The 20,822-nt window shown below is 37.1% G+C and overlaps 1 protein-coding gene across 6 annotated transcripts in view; it reads right to left on the bottom strand.

Moving 5' to 3' along the window:
- The window catches only part of LOC112972964 (cytochrome b5 reductase 4), a 35,677-nt gene that overhangs the window by 8,047 nt on the left and 6,808 nt on the right, over window positions 1-20,822 (bottom strand). For 4 of the 6 annotated variants that reach the window (XM_026080239.1, XM_026080244.1, XM_026080240.1 and 1 more), the window contains exons 5-13: window positions 17,267-17,305; window positions 11,183-11,237; window positions 9,479-9,536; window positions 9,278-9,371; window positions 8,614-8,643; window positions 7,862-7,984; window positions 3,157-3,297; window positions 1,840-1,992; window positions 1,007-1,157 (exon numbers count right to left, since the gene is read on the bottom strand). In XM_026080239.1, coding sequence (XP_025936024.1) covers window positions 1,007-1,157; window positions 1,840-1,992; window positions 3,157-3,297; window positions 7,862-7,984; window positions 8,614-8,643; window positions 9,278-9,371; window positions 9,479-9,536; window positions 11,183-11,237; window positions 17,267-17,305 — 844 coding nt within the window. The remainder of the gene's footprint in view (window positions 1-1,006; window positions 1,158-1,839; window positions 1,993-3,156; window positions 3,298-7,861; window positions 7,985-8,613; window positions 8,644-9,277; window positions 9,372-9,478; window positions 9,537-11,182; window positions 11,238-17,266; window positions 17,306-20,822) is intronic. The other 2 variants (XM_026080242.1, XM_026080241.1) reach the window with 2 other exon arrangements.

The raw sequence follows: 20,822 nt of genomic DNA, 5'->3' as shown, positions 1-20,822 counted from the left end.
TAATATTCTATAAGGGCAATTTTAACCCAACACATTTCTCTCCTCTCAAGAGGAAAGGCCTTCCTAAGAGATGCTACAGAAATGGCTGATTATAAGAGAACTGAAATCAAAAGAAAACAACTAAATGCAATAAAGAGCTCACTGATCCAGTGAAATTACAGCAAGAAGTAAGGAAACCCTACCTAAACCAATGAAAGCAATGACAGAAGAGAATATATGCACTTTCTACAATACACGTATGAAGGCCTGAATTTTTTTCCTATGTGTACAGAGAAGACTAGAACCGGCCAGGCAGAGCGGCATACGTGCCCACTAGGGCACACACGGACAATCAGTCAAGCAGAAGTCCTAGTTCTGGTGTTCAAAGTGATGAAACAATCCGTTCACTAGAACAAGTAATGCTTCCTTTAATAAATTTTACAGGTACAGCACAAAATATACATCCAATATGCATCATCTTATATATTTAAATATATTTAATGCCATGCTTACACAAACTGCACTTTTATGAAAACTGGAACTCAACTGGCAAAAATGTGTTACTATTTCTTAACAGGTGTGAAAACTAAATATATACAAGTATGTTAGCTACTCTAACAGATTAAAGAGAATCCATATCTAAGTAAGCATAAACTCCCTATGTTAGGAAAACAATTTACATTGAAATATTTCAATATTAAAAAAAGTACTCAAATGCAAAGCTAGTTTTTAAAAAGTCAAGTTTTCTGCTTGTTGGGCTGATTTAAATCACAATTAAAATCCAAAATGTAAATCAGTCCATTTTGCTGGTGTTAGGCAATAACCAACTATGTACAAGCTCCCAAAGACTGTCACAGTCTTCCCTAAAGCATACCAGCCTTTGGCATAAACCAAGGAAAAATACTTTCATACCAATTTTTTTGGCATTTTAGTAACCCTGAGGTTTGCCCATTACATTTTGTCTCATCCTTCCTATGGCTTACTCTAGCTTGGGGGTTAAATCATAAGAAAAAGAAAATGTACATACCGGAGACTACTAACTTCAGTCAGAGCAAAATTCAGCAGTTTAACCATTGGTGTGAAGCCTGTGCCTGCTGCCAAGAAAAAGAGATCTTCTAAAGCTTGAACTTGTGACTTCTTGAAGTTACCTTCCGGATTGCTGATAGAAATACAGTCTCCTATATAACAAAAAACAGAACAGAAAGCCTTAAATGAGATGAAAAAATCAAAATATTAGTTAAATATTTTTAAAGGCCCTTAATATTGCCCTCATCCTTGTAGCATTAGGGTTCCTCCCAGAGGGTAGCATATACATATCACACATGGATCATTTTTGTTAAGAGAACAGATGTTCAGTTAAAATGTCTTGTTTTGATGGATTTTACACAGTAATACTGACTTCACAAATATGCATATACTCATACATAAAGATCTGCCTCATATGTGAAACAGAAAAGAAAGTGCATCTTAAGTCTAATAAAATGGGCCTAGATTTCTTTATCCAAAAGTACAGAAAGTTGTTCCAAGAGTATATACAGAATCAAATACAAGGTAATTGACAGAAATTAATGTTTGATACAGCTGACACCTCTAAACAGTTATACTTTAATATAAACCCATTTAATATAAACCCATTTGGAAGATCAGTCAAGACAGCCTTACATAATGGACTGTTCCTAACTACAGTGAGGATGAGGCTGCAGGTTTGGGACACAGGAAACAAGATTTCTAAAAAAGTTAAAAGTATGCACTGATTTATAACTGGGGAAGCAATAAGAACATCATGATACCCAGGACAGCAAATCTGCAAAGATAAAGCAATTGCTGCAAAACCAAACAAAAAAMCCCACATATACTTACCAATTTGTAGGTGGTCAAGTGCCTGTGTGAACAGTCCACAGGAATAAATTTTAATCATTAAATATATATTTGCACTATCATGGCAAGATGGTTCTTTGAAATTCAGTGGCAAAAAAGGCAATAAAGGTGTGTATGGTTTTACTACCTCTGTCCCTAAACAGAAAACAAAAAAGGTAGCTAAAGAAATGTCCCTTATTCAGCAAATTTACTGCAAACATTACAAATAATCTATATACCCCATACAAATAACACCATACTCTGTACTTTTAAGCAAGTATTTTATTTTCCACTGTACCATTTCTTATTAAAAGAGTCTTCCATTTCCCTGACTAAAATCTTCAGGCCACAGGACAGTATGTTATTTCTATACTACTTAGCAATTCAAAACATTGAAAAAGAAGATCTATGGTCACCCCCAAGGAACATGAAAATCTAACTATTACCATTCAGTTTCAAGTACCATAGCTTCCTTTTTTATTGAAATAACAGATTTTTAACACTGCATGATTATATTTTCTTCTACCATCATTTCAAAAGAATATTGCATAATAATGATAGAAAAAGACAGCAAGAGTTGGACACCAGCATAGAATTGGTGGAAGTGGAGGGAGGACAAAACACGCTTTGGCATTAAAAGATATTTAACAATTCTTCTGAGCATTCTGAGAGAGTTTCTGCCATGTATAAATAGCACAATGCAAGTACCAGCATGACTGCCAATATGAAAGTTTTTTAAAGTACTTTTTTTAAAAAAAAGGCAATTCTTTGGGTCTTTTTTTTCTTTTGAGTTATCCTAATCCAAAATTCTGAAGAGCAACACTTATACAGTGCTTTTCTCAAGACACATTCCTCTCCATGGCTACATACTCATTTCAATGTTATCATTAATATTGCCCAACTAGAGTAGAAAGTAGTGTTACCAGGATGGCTATAAACCCCTTGGAACAACAACAACAACAACAACAACAAAAAACAAACAAACAAAAAACCCCCAAACAAAACAAAACAAAAAGCTGCAAACAAAAAGGAGCAGACTAATTATATGTAACACACATGCAATGAGCCTTCCCCCACTCAAAGATGAACAGCACTACTTGAGCAGAGAGAATGTTTCGAAGGGAGAGTTGGAAGAAGAAAAGAAGAGACAATAAGGTCAACAACAGAACAGAATGACAGGCATCTTGATATTTAGCATTTTGGCATTATGAACCCAGTCAGCTCATTACTAAGCAGTGATTGTGATCATGGAAGCGCAGACTACGGCTAACTACGGCTTTATATTAAAATAACCTTGATTACATTCTCTGTTTTTCTTACCTGCAATGATTTGTTTGAGGTAAACATGTTGTCCAGCGGGAACCTGGAAACAAGTGCTCTTAGGCAACATAAAGCAGAAGAGCTTGGTGTCGTGGGTAACTTCCGTCTTAGAAACCAACTTGCATTTTCTGTAGAACAGTCCTAAAAACATGTTTTACTTGTTATTTAAGCCTCAACCTGGCTTTCTCTTCTTATACAGCTTTTAATAAGAGACAGAGAAATATAAAGAAATACATATTTCATTACACACAGTTATAAAAACATTATAAACAGATGCTTCTTGTACCATTACTTATAATTACTTTCCCAATTTTAGGCTGATGATTCCATTTATAGCCTTATATTACGCTCTTAGTAACAGACTGAATCTTTGAGTTATCAGTTAGCACAGACTGGGAAGAAGCAGAAAAGCTCCCACATATGTAGAATACTCCACATACTAATGGAAAGCAGAACCACCTGTACCATATTGTATCTGCACTAAACTCACCATACGATTACAATATGAATGCACATACGCAGACTAAAAACAGTTCGAGTAGTGCAAGGGAGAAGTAATGAAGACATGGCACCATGGTCTTCAGGAATGGACTGTCAACACCCACCCCGCATCCTGGCTATTTATTCAGCTGACTATCCTGCACTGTTGAGGTTTCATCACTATTAGTACAAAAAGTATTTCTAACACAGCTACCTACGCAGGGGCACTGACGCTTTTTGTGGAACAGAGCACATTAGCAAAAGAGTCTCCTCCAGCTCTGTTTCATCACCTACTACTCTCAGCCCACTTACAGTTATAATGTTGTTAGTGCTACAGCATATAAGAACGTGTTGTAAATGCCAAAAGGAATGTTTACAGCATACAACATGTTCAAAATATGAAACATGTTACAGCAGGTACTTAATTACTGATAGTATTTTAAAAATAGAAGTGTCCACATTTCCTGTAGAGCCTTTTAACCTTTAGGTATACAAGTTTAAAAGCCTATCAGGATTTAACAGTAGAGAGCTTTGCACAATTTTTCAGGTATACAATATCGATACATAAATGCTTATATGCAACATCAGCTGAAACTAACATATGTGCCTGTAGGCACAAAGCCCACCTTAGCATTATCAATATTTTAGACAAGAATTGTCACCTTTTGGCTAAAATCAGTTATGAACTCCAGCTGTGTTGCATGCTTACTTAAATTGCCTGCAAGGTCAGGTGTAAATGACAAACTTTTGTTTATGTAGCTATTTTGGAGGCAAGAACAAGAGTTTCAAACACAGCCCTTTTCAATCTGTAGCCTGCGGATTGCACAAGCAGTCCATCAACTAAATACTATGCAAGAGGTAACTGAGGAAAAGCAAACTTTGAAAATCACTACGCAAGGTCTGCGCTTCTACCCAAACTTCCTCAAGAAACTGTCAAAGAAATCAAGGAAAGAACCCTGCTTACTCAGAATAGCTATGAAAACAGAAACGTGTACATTCCTACTAGCGATGGGGATGAAAAAAACAGTGTGTGTGTGTGGGGGGGGGGGAACACCCCAGAATATTTAACTTAGTTCAGGACAAAAGGGGAATAAACAGAATGGCAACTTCACCAATACTTTATAGAATCCTAAAGTAACACATTTTACCCTATACCCAAAATGGGCTAGGAGCAAAACCAGTCCTTTACCAGGCCTCTGCTAATGTGCAATAACTGATCGCTTATACTAGAACTAACCTCTGTGGCAAAACACTCAGGATGAGGCTGGCCAACCTGCATCCATTTTAAGCAGCCCTCCTGATCTATGTAATCTGCTTTGTTACATCACTTTACAGTCAGAAAGGATTTGAAAATGCAAAATGTAAAATATAATGTTATACCATGCTGACTACAACCAGAGTTTGCAGAATATAAGGATAATAAAGCAAGGAAGAAGGGAAAAGGAAACAAAGGGCATGGATGTAAAAACAACAACTTAGTAGCTTTCAGTCTGGAAATAAATCTGTTTATAAAGGTTAATTTAACAAGAGATATCAAATATAGCAAGGTATTCCTCAACTACAATATTAAGTGTCATATGCCTGATGCCACTATCACAACAGGCTAGCATTTGACTACTTGGGAACACGTGTCCAGGCTTTTCTGCAATATCCATAGTAAGAGTAACTACTTCATAAGGCAACTTACAGCTATTGTAGAATTCCAAATACAAAATCAGAGGTGTAAACTGAAGATGGCAAGATGACATTTTTCTTCTACCTGAAGATTAGTATTTTTTCCACTAAACCTGTGTTGCAGCATTGCTATATTCTAGCTGTAACCTGAAATATCAGCACAATGATAGTACCACGCTGCCTAAACAGATCTGCAACTCAAGGGAAGTTTCACAGGATAAGATACTGAAAGCTAAGTCCAGAGAAAAACAGAAAAAACAGCTAAACAACTCCCATGAGCAGCAATATCAAAGCTTCATGCTTTAAAAAAAAAAAAAAAAAAAAGTTTTGAAGTTTGAGAGAAGAATCCTCTTTCCTGTAATAATCCAACATCTTTTACCAATTTCAGCATAAAATGTGTAACAGTCTCAGTGAATATTTTGAATTCAAACCTCAAAATTTTATATGTTTATATATCAGAATACTTGAGCATGATACCTTTCCAACTATGCTTTCTGCATTAAAGCAATTTCAGTGAAGCAGCATTTCATACCTTTCTCCTTTTTCTCATGTTATCAAAAAGCATTCAAGTCACTAACATAAATATCTGAGCTACTCATGAAAACAGGATGAGAGGCAAAGGATACAACCTGCAACACAGGAAATTCCAAGTAGGTATCACCTAGTGGTGGGGTGGTCAAACACTCTAGCAGGATATCCAGAGAGGCTGCAGAGTCTCCATCCTTGGAGACGTTCAGACCTCGATTGGACCTGAGCAACCTGCCCTGAGCAACCTGCTCTATAATTGGACCTCCTTTGAACAGAAGGTTGGACCAGATGACCTGCAGGGGTCCCTTTCAACTAGATTAGTCTGATTCTAACATTTCTTTAGAAGTAGAAACACCAAAATAGAGCTGTTGAATTTTAAATTTTGCTTTTTGTTAAGAAGTTGCAGAATAAGAATATCTGGAGCAGGGATTAAAAAAAAAAAAGCTATATACTTCTTGGATTCCTTACTTTTGAAATCAGGGAATCAAAGAAATTCATGCTCAGTGAGCCTTTTCACTGAAGTCTTCTGGAGCTTCAATTTAAATTGATCTGAACTCAATTAGTCAGTGATAGATAATAAAGCTATCCAATATCTATAAAACTTATGTTCTGAATAACATGACAAATGTTATATTGGAGATAGACTATTTTTTTAAGGGAAAAAAAACTGTGCAATAAGCTTCTAGGAAGCATTGGCTACTAACATGCTATTTGGATTTCTGCCAATTGCATATAATCATCCTTATTTTCTTCATCATCTTCATTTTTGTAAGGATCTCTAAAATCAGTATATTCTATACTTTTTGTTCTTCTAGGTTTTCTCATTTAATAACACTATTTTTTGTTTTCTGTAATCATGAAAAGAGACAAGGAAGGGGAAAAAAGAACAAGGTATAGTGGAAAGTTTATTAGTTCAAGTTGTGTCCCCTTAAATACAGAAAATTATGTTGAGAAAAAGCTAATATTAAAGTGGATGACTCAACAGTTTCTGAAACTCTCATAAGGAAAATTACATTCTGCATAAGCTAAATATGGAAATGTGCTTCGATGCARTCAGTCTTTCTGGAACACACTAATCTCTCAACTTTAAGGGTGTAAGTACCAAAACTTAGAGCCATCAGACTCAAAGAAATGTACAACACAGTGATCAACATCTAATCAGCTATTGAAAAATATACAGCTTTACTCTGACACATGATAAGGCAGACTGAAGTCAAACAGTCAGCTTTTGAACATACATAGGGAGAGAGCCAAAAGGGCTTCTGAGAAACAGGACAGTTGCAATAATGTCAGGAGCATGCTTATATTATACAATGTAATTGCGCAGAAATTTTTAATTTAGCTCTAAACAAGAAGTACAGCAATCACAGCAGTGCACTTAGGTATCGTGTCAAGCTAATACTTGATGCAGCACTTGATTACAATGTTACCACAATATGAATTCCTATGTACATCTACTGCTTCTTGCAGACACATCAGCTCATTCAGAGCTGCCTTTCATAACTTCACATGATATGCAGGACCTTATTTAATCATGGCTCAAGTGACAAAGATGCAGGATGCTGGAACATTACATCTGAAACAGGATGCATCTATAGTAACAGCTGGAACTGGAGGCTTTTGTTCCTTCACTAAAGTTATTCCTACATTGACTGACACAAGACCACCCACTATCTCCTCAGAGTCTACTGAGGTTTTCATATAAACAGAAGGAACATTAAGAACACAGGTAGGGTTTTGAGATGCAACATCCCTCAAGCAGTCTTCACCTTCCCCTGTTAGGTTTTCCCAGTCTTTCAGCAAGCCTGAAAGATCTCCAATCTACCATGGGACAAAATATTAAAACCCTTTAAGTTGAACCCTTTCAAGGAAAATTCCTGAACAGCTCTCAGCAAGACCAGAGAACATCCCTGAAAGAAATGAAGGAAGACTACAGAAAACAAAGAAAATCCTGGGAGAATCCAAATATGCCTAATATGCTCTGAAAAAACTTAATCAGTAACATGGGCATTTAACTGCTTACCTCTATTCTTGCGTTTGATAAATGTGTTATGACTCTCCAAAGGCTGTCCCAGCATTTTCCAATGAACGTTATCTTTTTTCTTTAAGATAATCTCTACCTTCCCAATTTTTTCAGCAATATTTACTAAAAGAGGAAAGAGTTTCATATAATTAGTTTTAGTTACATTTTGTACAAAAAAAATTATTTTACTCCTCAATTATAATGACACTCTAGAAGGATTGGTCATTTCTCAAGACACACAGAATTAATGTGTTAAATTAAAATACCAAATTAAATGTACTTCCAGCTATCTCCTTATAGTATTAATCAGTATATTTAAAACAACAAGCACAAACTTAATATGCATAATTAATGCATCATATTTACTAAATACACTGTGAAAAGCTTCACAGCCCATCTGGTCAAAAAGAATGCTCATGAATTCAAAGTTCTCAATTAATGGAAATTGGCATAGACTACCAATATTTACTTCCTCCTGTCTATTAAAAGCCATTTGAATGAACAAATAAGTTCTAAGAAAATCTCAATCTAAGCAAAGAAAGGTTTACAAATACACAACAGAATTAATTTCTAATAATTAAGTGTTTGATTTAATGGCTTAATTTGATTGTGTCAGAAACTGATAGTTAGCAAAAGCGCAAACTATCTCATAATTGAATGCTCGTCAGAGGCACAGAAAAATAAACTGACATGCAACATCTGCCATTAAAAGAGATACAGAAGAAAGAAATGCTACAAGAGACAGAACTTACTAAAAAAGTCTTCAACTTCATGATCCAAGTCTGAAATAAAGAAAAACAAATCCTTTTTTAAGGAGAGAAAAAAAGAAAGGTCACATTCTAGTCTTCACATATACACTCAGTTCAAGGCTATAAGTACCAAGTGAACTAATGAGCCAAGCACTCTATGAATCTTTATCATGCCCTGAAATTTCACTGTGTTGCATCGTACCAATCCCAGTGACTTCTGTGAGCTAACACATAACATCAAGAAAGGCACTCATTTTCTCATTATTTTTACAAGTGACTCATGTAAAGCTACCAATCTACATYTATCAAAATAATTTCATTTGCCATTTTTGAATAAGGGCCTTTTAATAATCATCAGCAACACACACTTGGTATCAATGTCATGTAAAGTTTTTTCTTTTCCATTTCTTACTACACCTTATTCTATGTAGCTTAGGACATCAAATGAGAAATGGTATAAAAAATTAAGTACATGTTAAAAATGAAGATATGTGAGTTGACAATGGATTTCCTTTACAATGAGGTATTTTTAAGTAATCTTCTCCCATGGAAGACGTATAAAAGGTAAACTGGTATACGTAAAATACACTATCCACGGTCTGTGAGAGGTTTTTAAAAAAAAAACAATGCAAATTCAGTATTTTCAACTGCAAATTAAAATACCTACCAACTTCTAAGACATATGAGTGCTCATTCACGATGATCTCTCCCCTTAATCTTTTGTCTTGACAGTCAACTATCACCAGCTCTGCATTCATATCCTTACATCAGCAAGGAAAAGGAACATTATTTTAGTAAAAGTTGTCCCAGAAATCAAGCTGGATCACAACTGGATCTTGTAATTCTCCTTTTCATAAAATACATTTACCTTCTGCTTAGTATATATAACAACGGTGATCAAACCATCTGTTTGGAACCAGTCATAACTGTAAAATAAAAAAWACAGAAAAGAAAAAAAATACATACTTTTGGGACATACCAAAATACATTTAACAAGCAGCTTTCAAGCACAGCTTCTTTCATGAAGTTACAAGATAAATACATTATTTATTGTGTTTTGAAGAGATAACTCCAGAAGCAATCATTTTCAAAATAACATTAAAATAAGAGAAATGTAATTACCCATCCTGATAGTTAGCACATTGTAGTTAAAATTACATTGTATTGGTCTTACTCAACAAGCACATGCATCCTCTTTGCAACACATGAACCTTCCTAACAAGGCGGTCAAAATCTCCAGACAAAACTCCAGACAAAGTGGCCAAGGTGGGTTGCAAGAACTATTAGTTCCACCCCACATGCCACAGAACGGCAGTCCCCTTCGTCTCCCCAAATCAAAATTTTACTTTCCTATGTTCCAAAGCCCCCCAAACCTTGCAATAAATCTGGGGCAAGCCTAAGAAATAGGAAGCACACCCTTGTCATGCTAACTGTTTGCATCACCTTACACTTGCTAAGAAGTTCCCAACACCTCTTCGGCACAATATACTTATCTTCATCCCCAGGAAAGCTTTTCCTTTCTTTCCCCCTTTTCATGGGGGCCATACATCTGACAATCATATGATGCCTGGCTCTCCACCATACAGCATCTATACTGCTCATCTGACTCCGGCATCACGAAGGCTGCAATCCCAGTCAATGAAAGTCAACTCTGTCCCCACAACTAGGATAACACCTCACATCTATATTACTACTGTCTTCTCCCTTCCCTCTTGTCCTGATCACTGCTGCCTAGTGTTGGGGCTCTTGGAGCATGAAGGCAGGCAGGGAGGGAAGGCACCCCCTCCAGCAGACACTCCTGGTAGCCAACATGTTCTAGGCTGCCCACCTGCCTGCCACAAACCTGAACACACCAGACACACACAGGGAAAAAAGGCAGGGATGGTTGGGGAGCACATTCCAATTATTCACAAGCCACAGTTTACCCACACCATTTTAAATGACTGCATGTAAGTAGCCCAGAGATAGCATATGCACAGGAGACCTTGATGCAAAGTGAAAAAGTGAACCTCAGGGTCTCAAGGCATCATAGAGTAAAATGATACCTCTGACAACAGCAGGCATGCCACAGTAGTTTATTAGGGCCTGTTTTCCTTTGCATTTGTAAACTGTAAAAGCCTGAATATAGCTATCATACCTTAATATATTCCAGTTTGAAATGAGGTACTTTTCCAAGATGTGCTAACTCATATGTTTATGGACAAATAACTGAAGTAAAAAAAGTAATCAGTCCAGGCAAAAATCACTTTCCAGGAGTTATCACAAGAAGCAAGGTTGAGGAGACTGAATATAAACCGTACATTTATACAGGACGCAGGGAAGTACAAGTGTCAGAAAACAGCAGAGCAAGCCAGGAAACATGCATCATCTGCCTATAAGGTCCATATGACCTTGGTCAAGTCATTTAAATCTGGAACCTCAGCCTTCCTACTTCTAAGAGGATGATAATGACGTATATCTATTTAGGTAAAACACTGAGAGCTAAATATGGAAGAAGTTGCCTGCATTCAGTAAGAACTGCATGGAGTTATTAAAAAGTATGTTCAACAGACAATGAATAAGAAAGGTATACCTTGGAGTTAAATCTTTAGCAGAAACACCCAGTAGTTTCTTTTCAGGAAGCATACCTACAAAGGACAGACAGTCATTAAAATATTTGCAGTGATGTTCACTTAATAGAAACCATAATCATAAGTTTAACATTTATGTGCTAAATACCCTTCCTCAATATTTGGTGGTTTTATTTCCACAGATGGACAAAGGCATTCACATAGTTTTTTGGTGTTTTTAATTCGGCACTTGCTCTTGGGAGAGCAGGCTCCTAAAACATGAAGTTCTATTTCAGAAGTTAGAGTTCCATATACCACAGAATTTGTGTGCACAGACTTTCTAAGACATGTAACTTGGTTTCAGTTTCATCTGTCACTGGCTTGTGCTTTCGCATTTTGTGATCGTGAAACAGAGAAAAAAGTTGTCTTAATTAATTTACTTTAACAGAACTAATTGTTTATAAAATACAGATAAATTCAATCTTGAATGTCCAATCTAATCTAATTCACAAGTAAAATTTCACATTAGTCAGTCAAGCTGATTTCAGCCTTAATATTTCTACTTTGTGCTTTTATAGGAATCTTTGCAGAATTCAGCTACTTGCTTTAACTATTAAACATTATGAAACAGTCTGAATAAGCCTTTACTGGGAGGCAATACTTGTTCAATATTTATACAGCAAAACTCATTTCTGGCCTAAGGGAAATGGAACATAYTGGGCAAGAACTTGAGCAGAGATGACGTGTTCAAGCAAGTAGCAGTCCTCCATCAACTCTGATGCAAGGAAATTGTATAGAATCACCATGGAGAAAGATGCACAGACTGAAGTATAATATGATTTGTAACACCACATGTATAGCAGGAATTTTACTAACAGTGGTTAGGCAGAGGTGTAAGATAATCATTGGTAAGTTATGCTCTTATTACAAAAGGATGGTTATTTTAAAGCTTAAGGCAAAGAGCAGAAATTTCATACCAGAGAAGGCCATTTCTAGGATGTAAAGCATTTTCCTAAAGACACAGGGACATAAAACCAATTCTTTATTACATTCCTCTAAGAACGAAGGTGACCTTGGGCTGAGCAGTCTTTTTAATCAATCATATTGCAGAAATGCTTGCTTTCTAGAATCTTTTAAGTGYATTCAAGGGCAAACCTTGTAAACCAGAAATGGCTATGCATAAAATACAATTAATGTATGAATTTTCTCATTGACTTAGTTCATTATCTTCTAAACACCAGTAAGTTTTGTAGTCTGACTACAAGTTTAAACACAGAAATTACGTGACTCCACCATGTGGGAAGTATATAAAAACAAAGAGGCCCATTCTGGTCTAATCCAATCTGTCAAAATGATGGATAATCCAGATGGAGGAATTACCCCAAACCAATTGATACCTGCTGGAATTTCTTACACTGTCATCCTTAGTTACCCCTACGTACACAGCATCTGTGACTCAGCAGCTGCCAAGGAAGCTAAGAGCAGAACAGTCAGATCATTGCAAAAGAAAAACAACCACCTAATGATAAAACCCTTGTCAATGGCTAAGCCTTTCTCAGAGACACCAATACCATGTGCTTAGACTGGCCTCTACAGTTAAGAGGAGGTAAGGTGTGTGTGCCTGCACTGAAAGAGGACAGAACTCCTAATCATGAAAAGAGGTTTGGAGTGTTCTGAGTATATTTGTAATAAACTGTATCACACTTTGGATTAGCTGTAATCAGGTTGCAATACCATATCTACCTGACAGGTATCAGAAAGTCTCTTTGACTGGACTTCTCTCAAGGGAAACAAGAGCTACTATTTGACATGAGTAAGGTTATTAAAAATATAGATAGCATATTATTGTGAAGTTTCTTTAGAAATCTTGTTTTGAAGTGACCTTGTACTGAAATTCAGTCATACCCACTCCTATTTGCTTTTGCAGGGCAATTAAAATATGAATGGCCAGAATAAAACAGAATGATCTGGCAAACCAAGCACTTTGTGAAGTATTCTGAAATACTGTAAGATGCTGCGTGAATACCACAGGACCAGATGGGATACATGCAAGCATGACAAGGAAGCTGCTCAGCATCACTGTGAGGCTACTTTTATCTTTGAAAGGCCATGGTGATCAGTGGACATTCCCAGTGACTGAAAAAAGACAAATATCCCACCCGTCTTCAAGAAAGATGAGAAGACAGATCCAGGGAACTACAGTCAGGCTAACCTCAGGCCCTGGAACTGTTCAGAAGTAAGTTCTTATGGAAGCCATATGCAGGCACTTGAAGGACAAGAAAGAATTTTCTCAAAGGTAAATCAGGCCTGACCAACCTGAYTGCCTTCTGTGATGGGATGACTGTCTCTTGGATGAGTGGAAAGCACTGAATGTCATTATCTTGGAGTTTAGCAAGGCTATTGACAGTCTCTCTCATATTATCCTTGTAGCCACACTGGAGAGATTTGTTGGACTACAGTGTGGGTGGAAAAATTAGCATGACTGACAGCCTCACAAGGTTGTGATCAACAGTACAAAGTCCAACCGGTGGCTAGTTACAGCTGGCATTCCCTAGGGAATACCAATACTGTTTAGCATCTGCATGAGCAACCTGATGGATGCACTCTGCCCCACTGTCAAGATGTCTGTAGACAATGCCAAATGAGGGGAAGCAGTCCAAACACTGAAGGTTATAGCTACCATTCAGAAGGACCCTGACAGACTGAAGAAATGGACCTACAAAAGCTGCAGGAAGTTCAAAAGCAAATGCAAAATTTTGCAGCTGGGACAAAATAGCCTCATGCAACAAAACAGGCTGGGGGCCTGACTGCATAGAAAGCAGCTTTGCAGAAAGGATCTGGAGACCTAGCAGACAAGCTAAACTTGAGCCAGCACTGCATCCTTGTAGTGAAGGTGGCCAACTGCATCCTGGGCAAGAAGTGTAGCCAGCAGTTTGAGAGGAGCGATCCTTCCTCTCTATTCTACTTAGGAGACTTCATCTGGAGTGCTGTGTCCAGTTTTGGCTTCCCAGTGCAAGACAGACATAGACACACCAGTGCAAGGCCAGCACAGTCACTAAGACAGTCAGCAGCTGGAGCACAGGACATATGCAGTGAGGCCGAGAGAACGGGGTTTATTCAGCCTGCAGAAGAAAAGGCTAAGGGGGAAATCTAACTTCTGTCTTCAGCTACCTAAAGAGAAGGGAGGAGGGGATACAGAGGAGACAGCCAGGCTTCTCAGAGGGGCACAGCAGAAGGGAAAGACGCAATGGACAAGTAGTTCCAAAGGAAATTCTGATTACATATTGGGGAGGGGAGGGGAGGGGAGGGGAGAGACACCTCTTTCCCATAAGGGTGGGGCTGCTCCTGAGCAATCTGATTTAGCAAAGTTCACCTTTCTGGTTCCCCAGAGCAGGGGACCAGACCAGAGAACCTCCAGATGTTCCCTCCAACCTAAATTATTTTAGGATTCCACAAAAGCTTTATGTATCTTTTGTTTTCTTTATTCTAAGAAGGCCCAGAACAGACCTTACATATCTGAATACTCCAAACATTACTAAGAAGAACAGGAACATTTATATTACTTATGAGAAACTCTGAATAATTCCAGCTTGTTGAACTACAAGAGTTTGTTTTCTGTATTTGAAGCTCTAGAATATCTCCTCCCACCACCCTTTTCCACATCATGTGTTTTTTCAAGTTCTGATGTGCATATCCTCAACACCACCAGATTGTTTTCAGATGGTGGAACTGCCCAAGTCATTTATTTTACTGTTAATATTACAGAAATCATCATCTTAATAGTTTGCATATAAGGGAAACCTCAGTTTAGCTCAAAGGGGCAAGGCTGAAAAGATCATTTTTAGAATATATATTTGATACTGTGCTTAAAGTTCCTGGGAAAGGAAGCACTTTGAAATTCTGATGTCTTTTGTTGGAACCTCAAGTATCAACAGATGACCAGGAGCACATTAGGCTTCACTTTCAAGGCTGCATCACTAACAAAATATTTTGGCAACTTCAGTCTAACTTTACACATAATTGATGTACTTAAAAAAAAGGCTATATTTAACAAATATTTATGTATTATTAATAYATATTTATTTATATTTGTGTATTTATAATATGCTTATATAATTGACCTGAGCACACTATATAAACAGAATTATTATTTACACATTTTAGACTGGTAGGACAAAAATGTCTTCATTAGTACCAACAACTTCCTAAAAACCACAGCCCACGCCATAGGCTTCTCTTTTCCACCTTCAGACAGCAATGTTTATTTCTAGTCTCATTTAGACTTCAATTTACAAGAGCTAGGCACCGAGATACAACTACTGAATATGAAAAACTCATAGAATGTAAAACAAAATAAATAAAAAATGTCCACAACTGCTAATGTCAGTGCCAAAATCTTCAGGGACTGACTCTTCCTATTTTGAAAACAGTCTTGCCAGACAGGTAGGCTGAATACAGCAAACAGGTTTTATTTATAATTTCATTCGGTTTTTGGCACTTTTGCATGAAACTACAATCAGAAGTTGGAAATACACAACATTTTCTATGTCTTCTGACAATTCACATGACCTGGATGAAAAAAAACCCAACATATCTAGRAGCAGGTAGGTAAGCCAGACAGGAAGAGAGAAGGAATATCACTTATTTTTCTTTTCCTGGATCTACCACCAACATGAACAAGCCATATGAAAACTCAGCACAGCTAGACAAGCACAAAAAGTAAGAAATTCATGAACCARTGGAACCAAGCAGAAGAAAGAAAAACATTGGAGTAGATGGTACAACTAGTCTTCTACTTGAATCAAAATATTTATGGGTTATTTAATGACTACTAACTGCTGCATTGTGATATAATTCCAATGACAGTGAAGCAGAGTTTGTTTTCCAGTTCCTCCCGCCCTTCAAAGCAAGATTAGCATATTCCAACAACTTGTTCAGTGCTGAAGAAAAAAATAAAGAGACAGAAAGCAGACTCTGTCACAAAGTTTAGTGTAATGATCCATAAGGCTATTGGCAAAACAAAAACAAATAAAGTCAGTTTTGCTTACTTTTATATGACGTATGCATAACTGCAGTATTAAAGGTCTGTGTAGTTCAATGCTTGTACATACTAAAAGGTAATCTGCCTTTTAAAAGTCAAAGACAACATTCACAGAACATGAAGCGAGGGTAAGAAAAACAGTATGAAAACAGAAGAAAGCAAATGGGAACTCAAAGGCAGCAGACAGAGCATGAATGGGTAAACTTCCCTGCACTGCGCCTAGATGTGCTGGGATACCACCCTCAGACTTCTCTGGATTCACCCCAGGACACATCCTGGTTTCTGCTCTTCCTGCTGTTCCAAAATTCGACTGCTCTAGATTTCTTCTCCTAAGTTTCAGCCTCAACTTTTTCATGATACCCATCTGTTTTCACACCAAAAGGTCAGACTCTAGCTCAAACAGTAATATTTCCCTTCACAGGTATTCATCTTATTTCCTCTGCCAACACACTCCCATCACACCTCATTTAACTGGATTCAGTAAGCCCAAGAGGTTCTTYTAGGGAGCCTCTTACACTAAGATTGCTAATTACTCTATAGCTTTCCTTCCTTAAAAAGATCAAAATCAAATGCATAGCTCTAGTCATTTTCATGTAATAAACTCTCAGGCTTCAGTAGAGTCTTATTAATTCTATATTTCCCACAAAATTTCATCCCATTTCTGTTATTCCAGCTCCACRGCCACCTAGCTTTTCTAGTACAGTGGAGGATGAAAAAGTCTGACAATTTTGGACTGGCAAATTTCAACAGCAAGGCGTTATTTGCAACCTACCTTGTCCAACTCCAGCAGAAGCCACATCCATGAAGGACTCCCCTAAGAACTGGCCTCTAACCTCAAACCTCCCTTTTCTGCACTATTCCACTGCCATCTTTCAACACTTTTAATCACTGAATTCACCCTACCTGATTAGAATTTCACCTACTGTAATTCCCACAGATTACTATCACCTCAACATCAGATTGAAGTATACAAACAGACAGTCTCTGATAAATGCTGCTCATTTAATAATCACATTCAAATAAATTTAAGATTTGCTCCCCACCTTGCCCCAGGTCAAATACTTACCGTTAAGCTGTTTCTTCTCTTCAGATATAGAAGAAATCTCTACAAGCATTAAGAAAAATAACAGTGACCAAGACAGTGAAGTTAACAGGCACACATCGCACTGAAGAAATGAGCCAAATTAAGGAACCCCCAAATAAAACCTCCAGAACATAAAAAGATTAACAAGGATGCTTCAGCAATCAAGATATCAAGATTAAATACAGCACTGAATACCATTACAAAATATTCTGTATAATTGAAAAAAATACTATGTTAAAAATGCCGAAAGTTGCACAGCACTCAAGGGCAGGAAATGCAAGAACTCTTACCTGACACTGCAAAACAAACAGCACAGATTACCTTGTGTAATTATAAACTTCATAGCCAAGAAGCTTACAAGGCTTGCTAAATCTGTCGGACTTTAAATGACCTTTGTCTCAAGTCAGTATGTAGTAGACATTGAATCTAATCTACAACTTCTAAACCTACTTTAAGCCCAATCCTTGGCAGAAGCCCAGGGAAAAAAAATCTTCCTATAAGCTCCTCTGTCAAATGCTTTTATTATTTGGAAAGTTATTATCTGAACTTTTCATGAAGACTACAGTATTCTGCAACAACTTTCAAACAAAAAATATCTAAATACTAGGAGGAGAATGGATAAGAGGATAAAGGCCAAGTAAGTGTGTGAATACATAGTGTCAATTCATATATAACAATACTCAACTCAAGGGCAAAGGCATAGTGCCTCTCAGAAAAATACCTTTCTCTTGCTCACAGCAATATCTGGGGGGAAATTAGCCCTCTGGATGTACCCAAGCTGCTTTCTGCCTATATATACATATATATATATATATATATAGCTTTCATGTTGTGCCACTGTGGGATGAAAAGGCTCTGTAAGATGAATGAGACAGTTTTCCCAAGACTCTTGTTTTAGGCTGTGTTTCTCTGTGTATTCTGCCATATCCCATTTCAAGCATTCTGCTAAGACAAGCAAGCCACTCAAAAAACTCGTTTCTGATTAAAGTTCAGTCTTTGTGTTCAAAATTCTACTCTTATTTCACTGTATTTTAACAAGCTGCACAAAAATTAGTATTCCAAATTTAAGGACAGCTGTTAGAGGCATTTTCAAGATACAGTCCTACCTTCCTTCTTTGCATCGCACTTATAGCTCTCAGCCCATTCTGACTGACTTAATAATCCAAACTAGTACATACATTCCAATATACAAGTTATGTTACCACAAAAGTAACATATGGGCATATATTAAGATGCGCCTGTGAGGAACATTAACAGGAGTAAAAGATACCAGATGATAAAGTAATGTCTGTGCTAACATCTAGAGCTGAGTAACCTGAATGGACAATAAGCAGAATAATGGCAAAAAGTTTGAAACTGTAAAGGATTTCTGAGGGAGAGGGAAGGAGGAAGGAGATTCTGAAATTGTATCTCACACACTTGGTTATTGCTGTAGTTACCGCGCAGGCCTTCTCACCAAGTACAACACTACACGTTCCAGGGCACAGCTATAATCCTCCACTGCTCTGTAACACTACAGAAGAATGGTTCATCAAGCAGCATTCCCAAAGACCACTCAGCAAAAGGCTAACCATCACCAACATCTAGAGAAGACTTTTTTTTCATACAAAAACCCTAGAATATGCAAGGGCAAGCTTAAGCTTCCTTAGAAATTCAGTGAGTAAATAATGGTACTATCTTCCAAAAAATCTCTAGAACCTAGGAAATACAAAACTAAGCTGAACAGTCACAAATCTTCCAGCAACGCTCCAACAAATCCACATCTGACTTACTAACACTGTATTGAAACTATACCAAACAGTAAGTACCAACGCTTGCAATACTGTCAAAGGCTCACTCTGTGCCACAAAAAAACAGTTTATACTATAATTTGAAGTCCTGTCTTTCCTCCATACATATTGTCCCATTTAATGCTAAACTCAAAAGCATATACCTTAGCTCTGTACTTTATTCTTCCATTTTCAAATCCAAATTTTGCTGAACTCAGTCTTACAAAAGGACATAACCTAAGAATTATTGCTGTCCAATAGGAAGTTTATCAATCACATTCTTCATAATTCACTGTTCAGAAGAGGAGGATGCAAAACCCACCATGAATCAAAGTAAGCTTCTAGAATTTTGCACTAAAGAATTTTCCTTCAAGCAAGCTGTCCCCAATGGTCTTTTTTGCCTTTCTACTTTTAAGTAGGGATAGTAATTATTCAATTGACACATGCAGTTTTGCCTGGGTATGTATTAAAGACTAATTATTAAACTAAATCTGGATTGCTGAAGCAGATCCATTACTGCTGCTTTTTCTGATAAGCATTCAGCAAATCCAGTCTGATAGGCTTCATTTTTAATTAAGTGAAATTACATTTTTTTCAAGCCTGAAATGGTCAAAAGACACACGGACAACAGAACCATTTTCATAAAACTGGCAATGTTTTAAACTGCAAATTTTACTACAGCTAAATGGATGGAGCAGTCCTATTAGAGAGGAAAGCCAAAGAGAAAGTAAGCAGCAGAAAATGGACTGGCATAGCTAGCAGAAGCAAAGACACATTTATTTTTTTATTTGCTGCTGTCACAAGAATTCCCTCCAGTTGCAGAAAAGTTGAAGACTAATGAAATTAAAAAAACCCATGGAGGCTTACTTTTAAGTTTCTAACACAGCTGACAAAGTGGCAGTAATTCATCTGTAACACCTCAACTCCATTAGCTATGAAGCAGTTACTCTGTCTTGATTTGTTAATACATTGCAACATTTAGCTTAAAAACTCCACAACAGAATTTRCTACCTAGCAACATGGAAATGTAAAATCCTATTTTCCCTTCATAAGAGCAGAGATAAAGAAATTCAGCCTAACTGTAAGGTAAAGCAATCTAAGTGTTCAACAAGTATGAAATATGTTTTGTCAGAGCTTGAAGAGCATCATGCAAGAGATGGCTTAATTTGTGAACTACAGGATGCCACAAAATTAGAAAAAAACATCACCAGCATTTCAAGACAATGAATTACATCTCTTGTCCTGGCTCAAAAGAGTCTGTTTTATTAGCAAAATTTTCTCCAAGTTAACTTAAACCCTAGAAGACCCAGTAAAGGATTCTGGGAAGAATTATATCACGTGCATTCAAATATCTTAATATATATGCAACTTTCCAGACATATATCTGGCTTTGAAGCTACGACAGTGGAAACACTGTATGAAAAGCCTCACTTTTATTTCTGTATGCTCTAAATTATACCCAAGAGCTGCCCATGATAGCTTGTCCTCCAGGACTTGAAGAAGGAAGAGGGTTCCTTGCCAAGGGGGGAGAATGTACACACACAYGCGCACACATACACCCGTTTTCTGGTGACTAAGAACAAAAGAAGAAAAGTAGAAGTACATCACATATAAAAGTCTTCATTTATAAAACAGTTTCATCTTCACCTACATGCTGTCAGAAGACTAAATATATGCAACAGTCTTCATTTCTGTGCCAGAATACAGACTCTCCTCATAAGTATGATGATTTAGGATTTCCCACAACTTCTAGATAACTTTGGAATAAA

This window comes from Apteryx rowi, unplaced genomic scaffold (assembly GCF_003343035.1).
Source record: "Apteryx rowi isolate R43461 unplaced genomic scaffold, aptRow1 scaffold_512, whole genome shotgun sequence".
Taxonomy (NCBI): domain Eukaryota; kingdom Metazoa; phylum Chordata; class Aves; order Apterygiformes; family Apterygidae; genus Apteryx; species Apteryx rowi.
The sequence above is the reverse complement of the archived record's forward strand: the minus strand, read 5'-3'. Positions and strand labels throughout refer to the sequence as shown.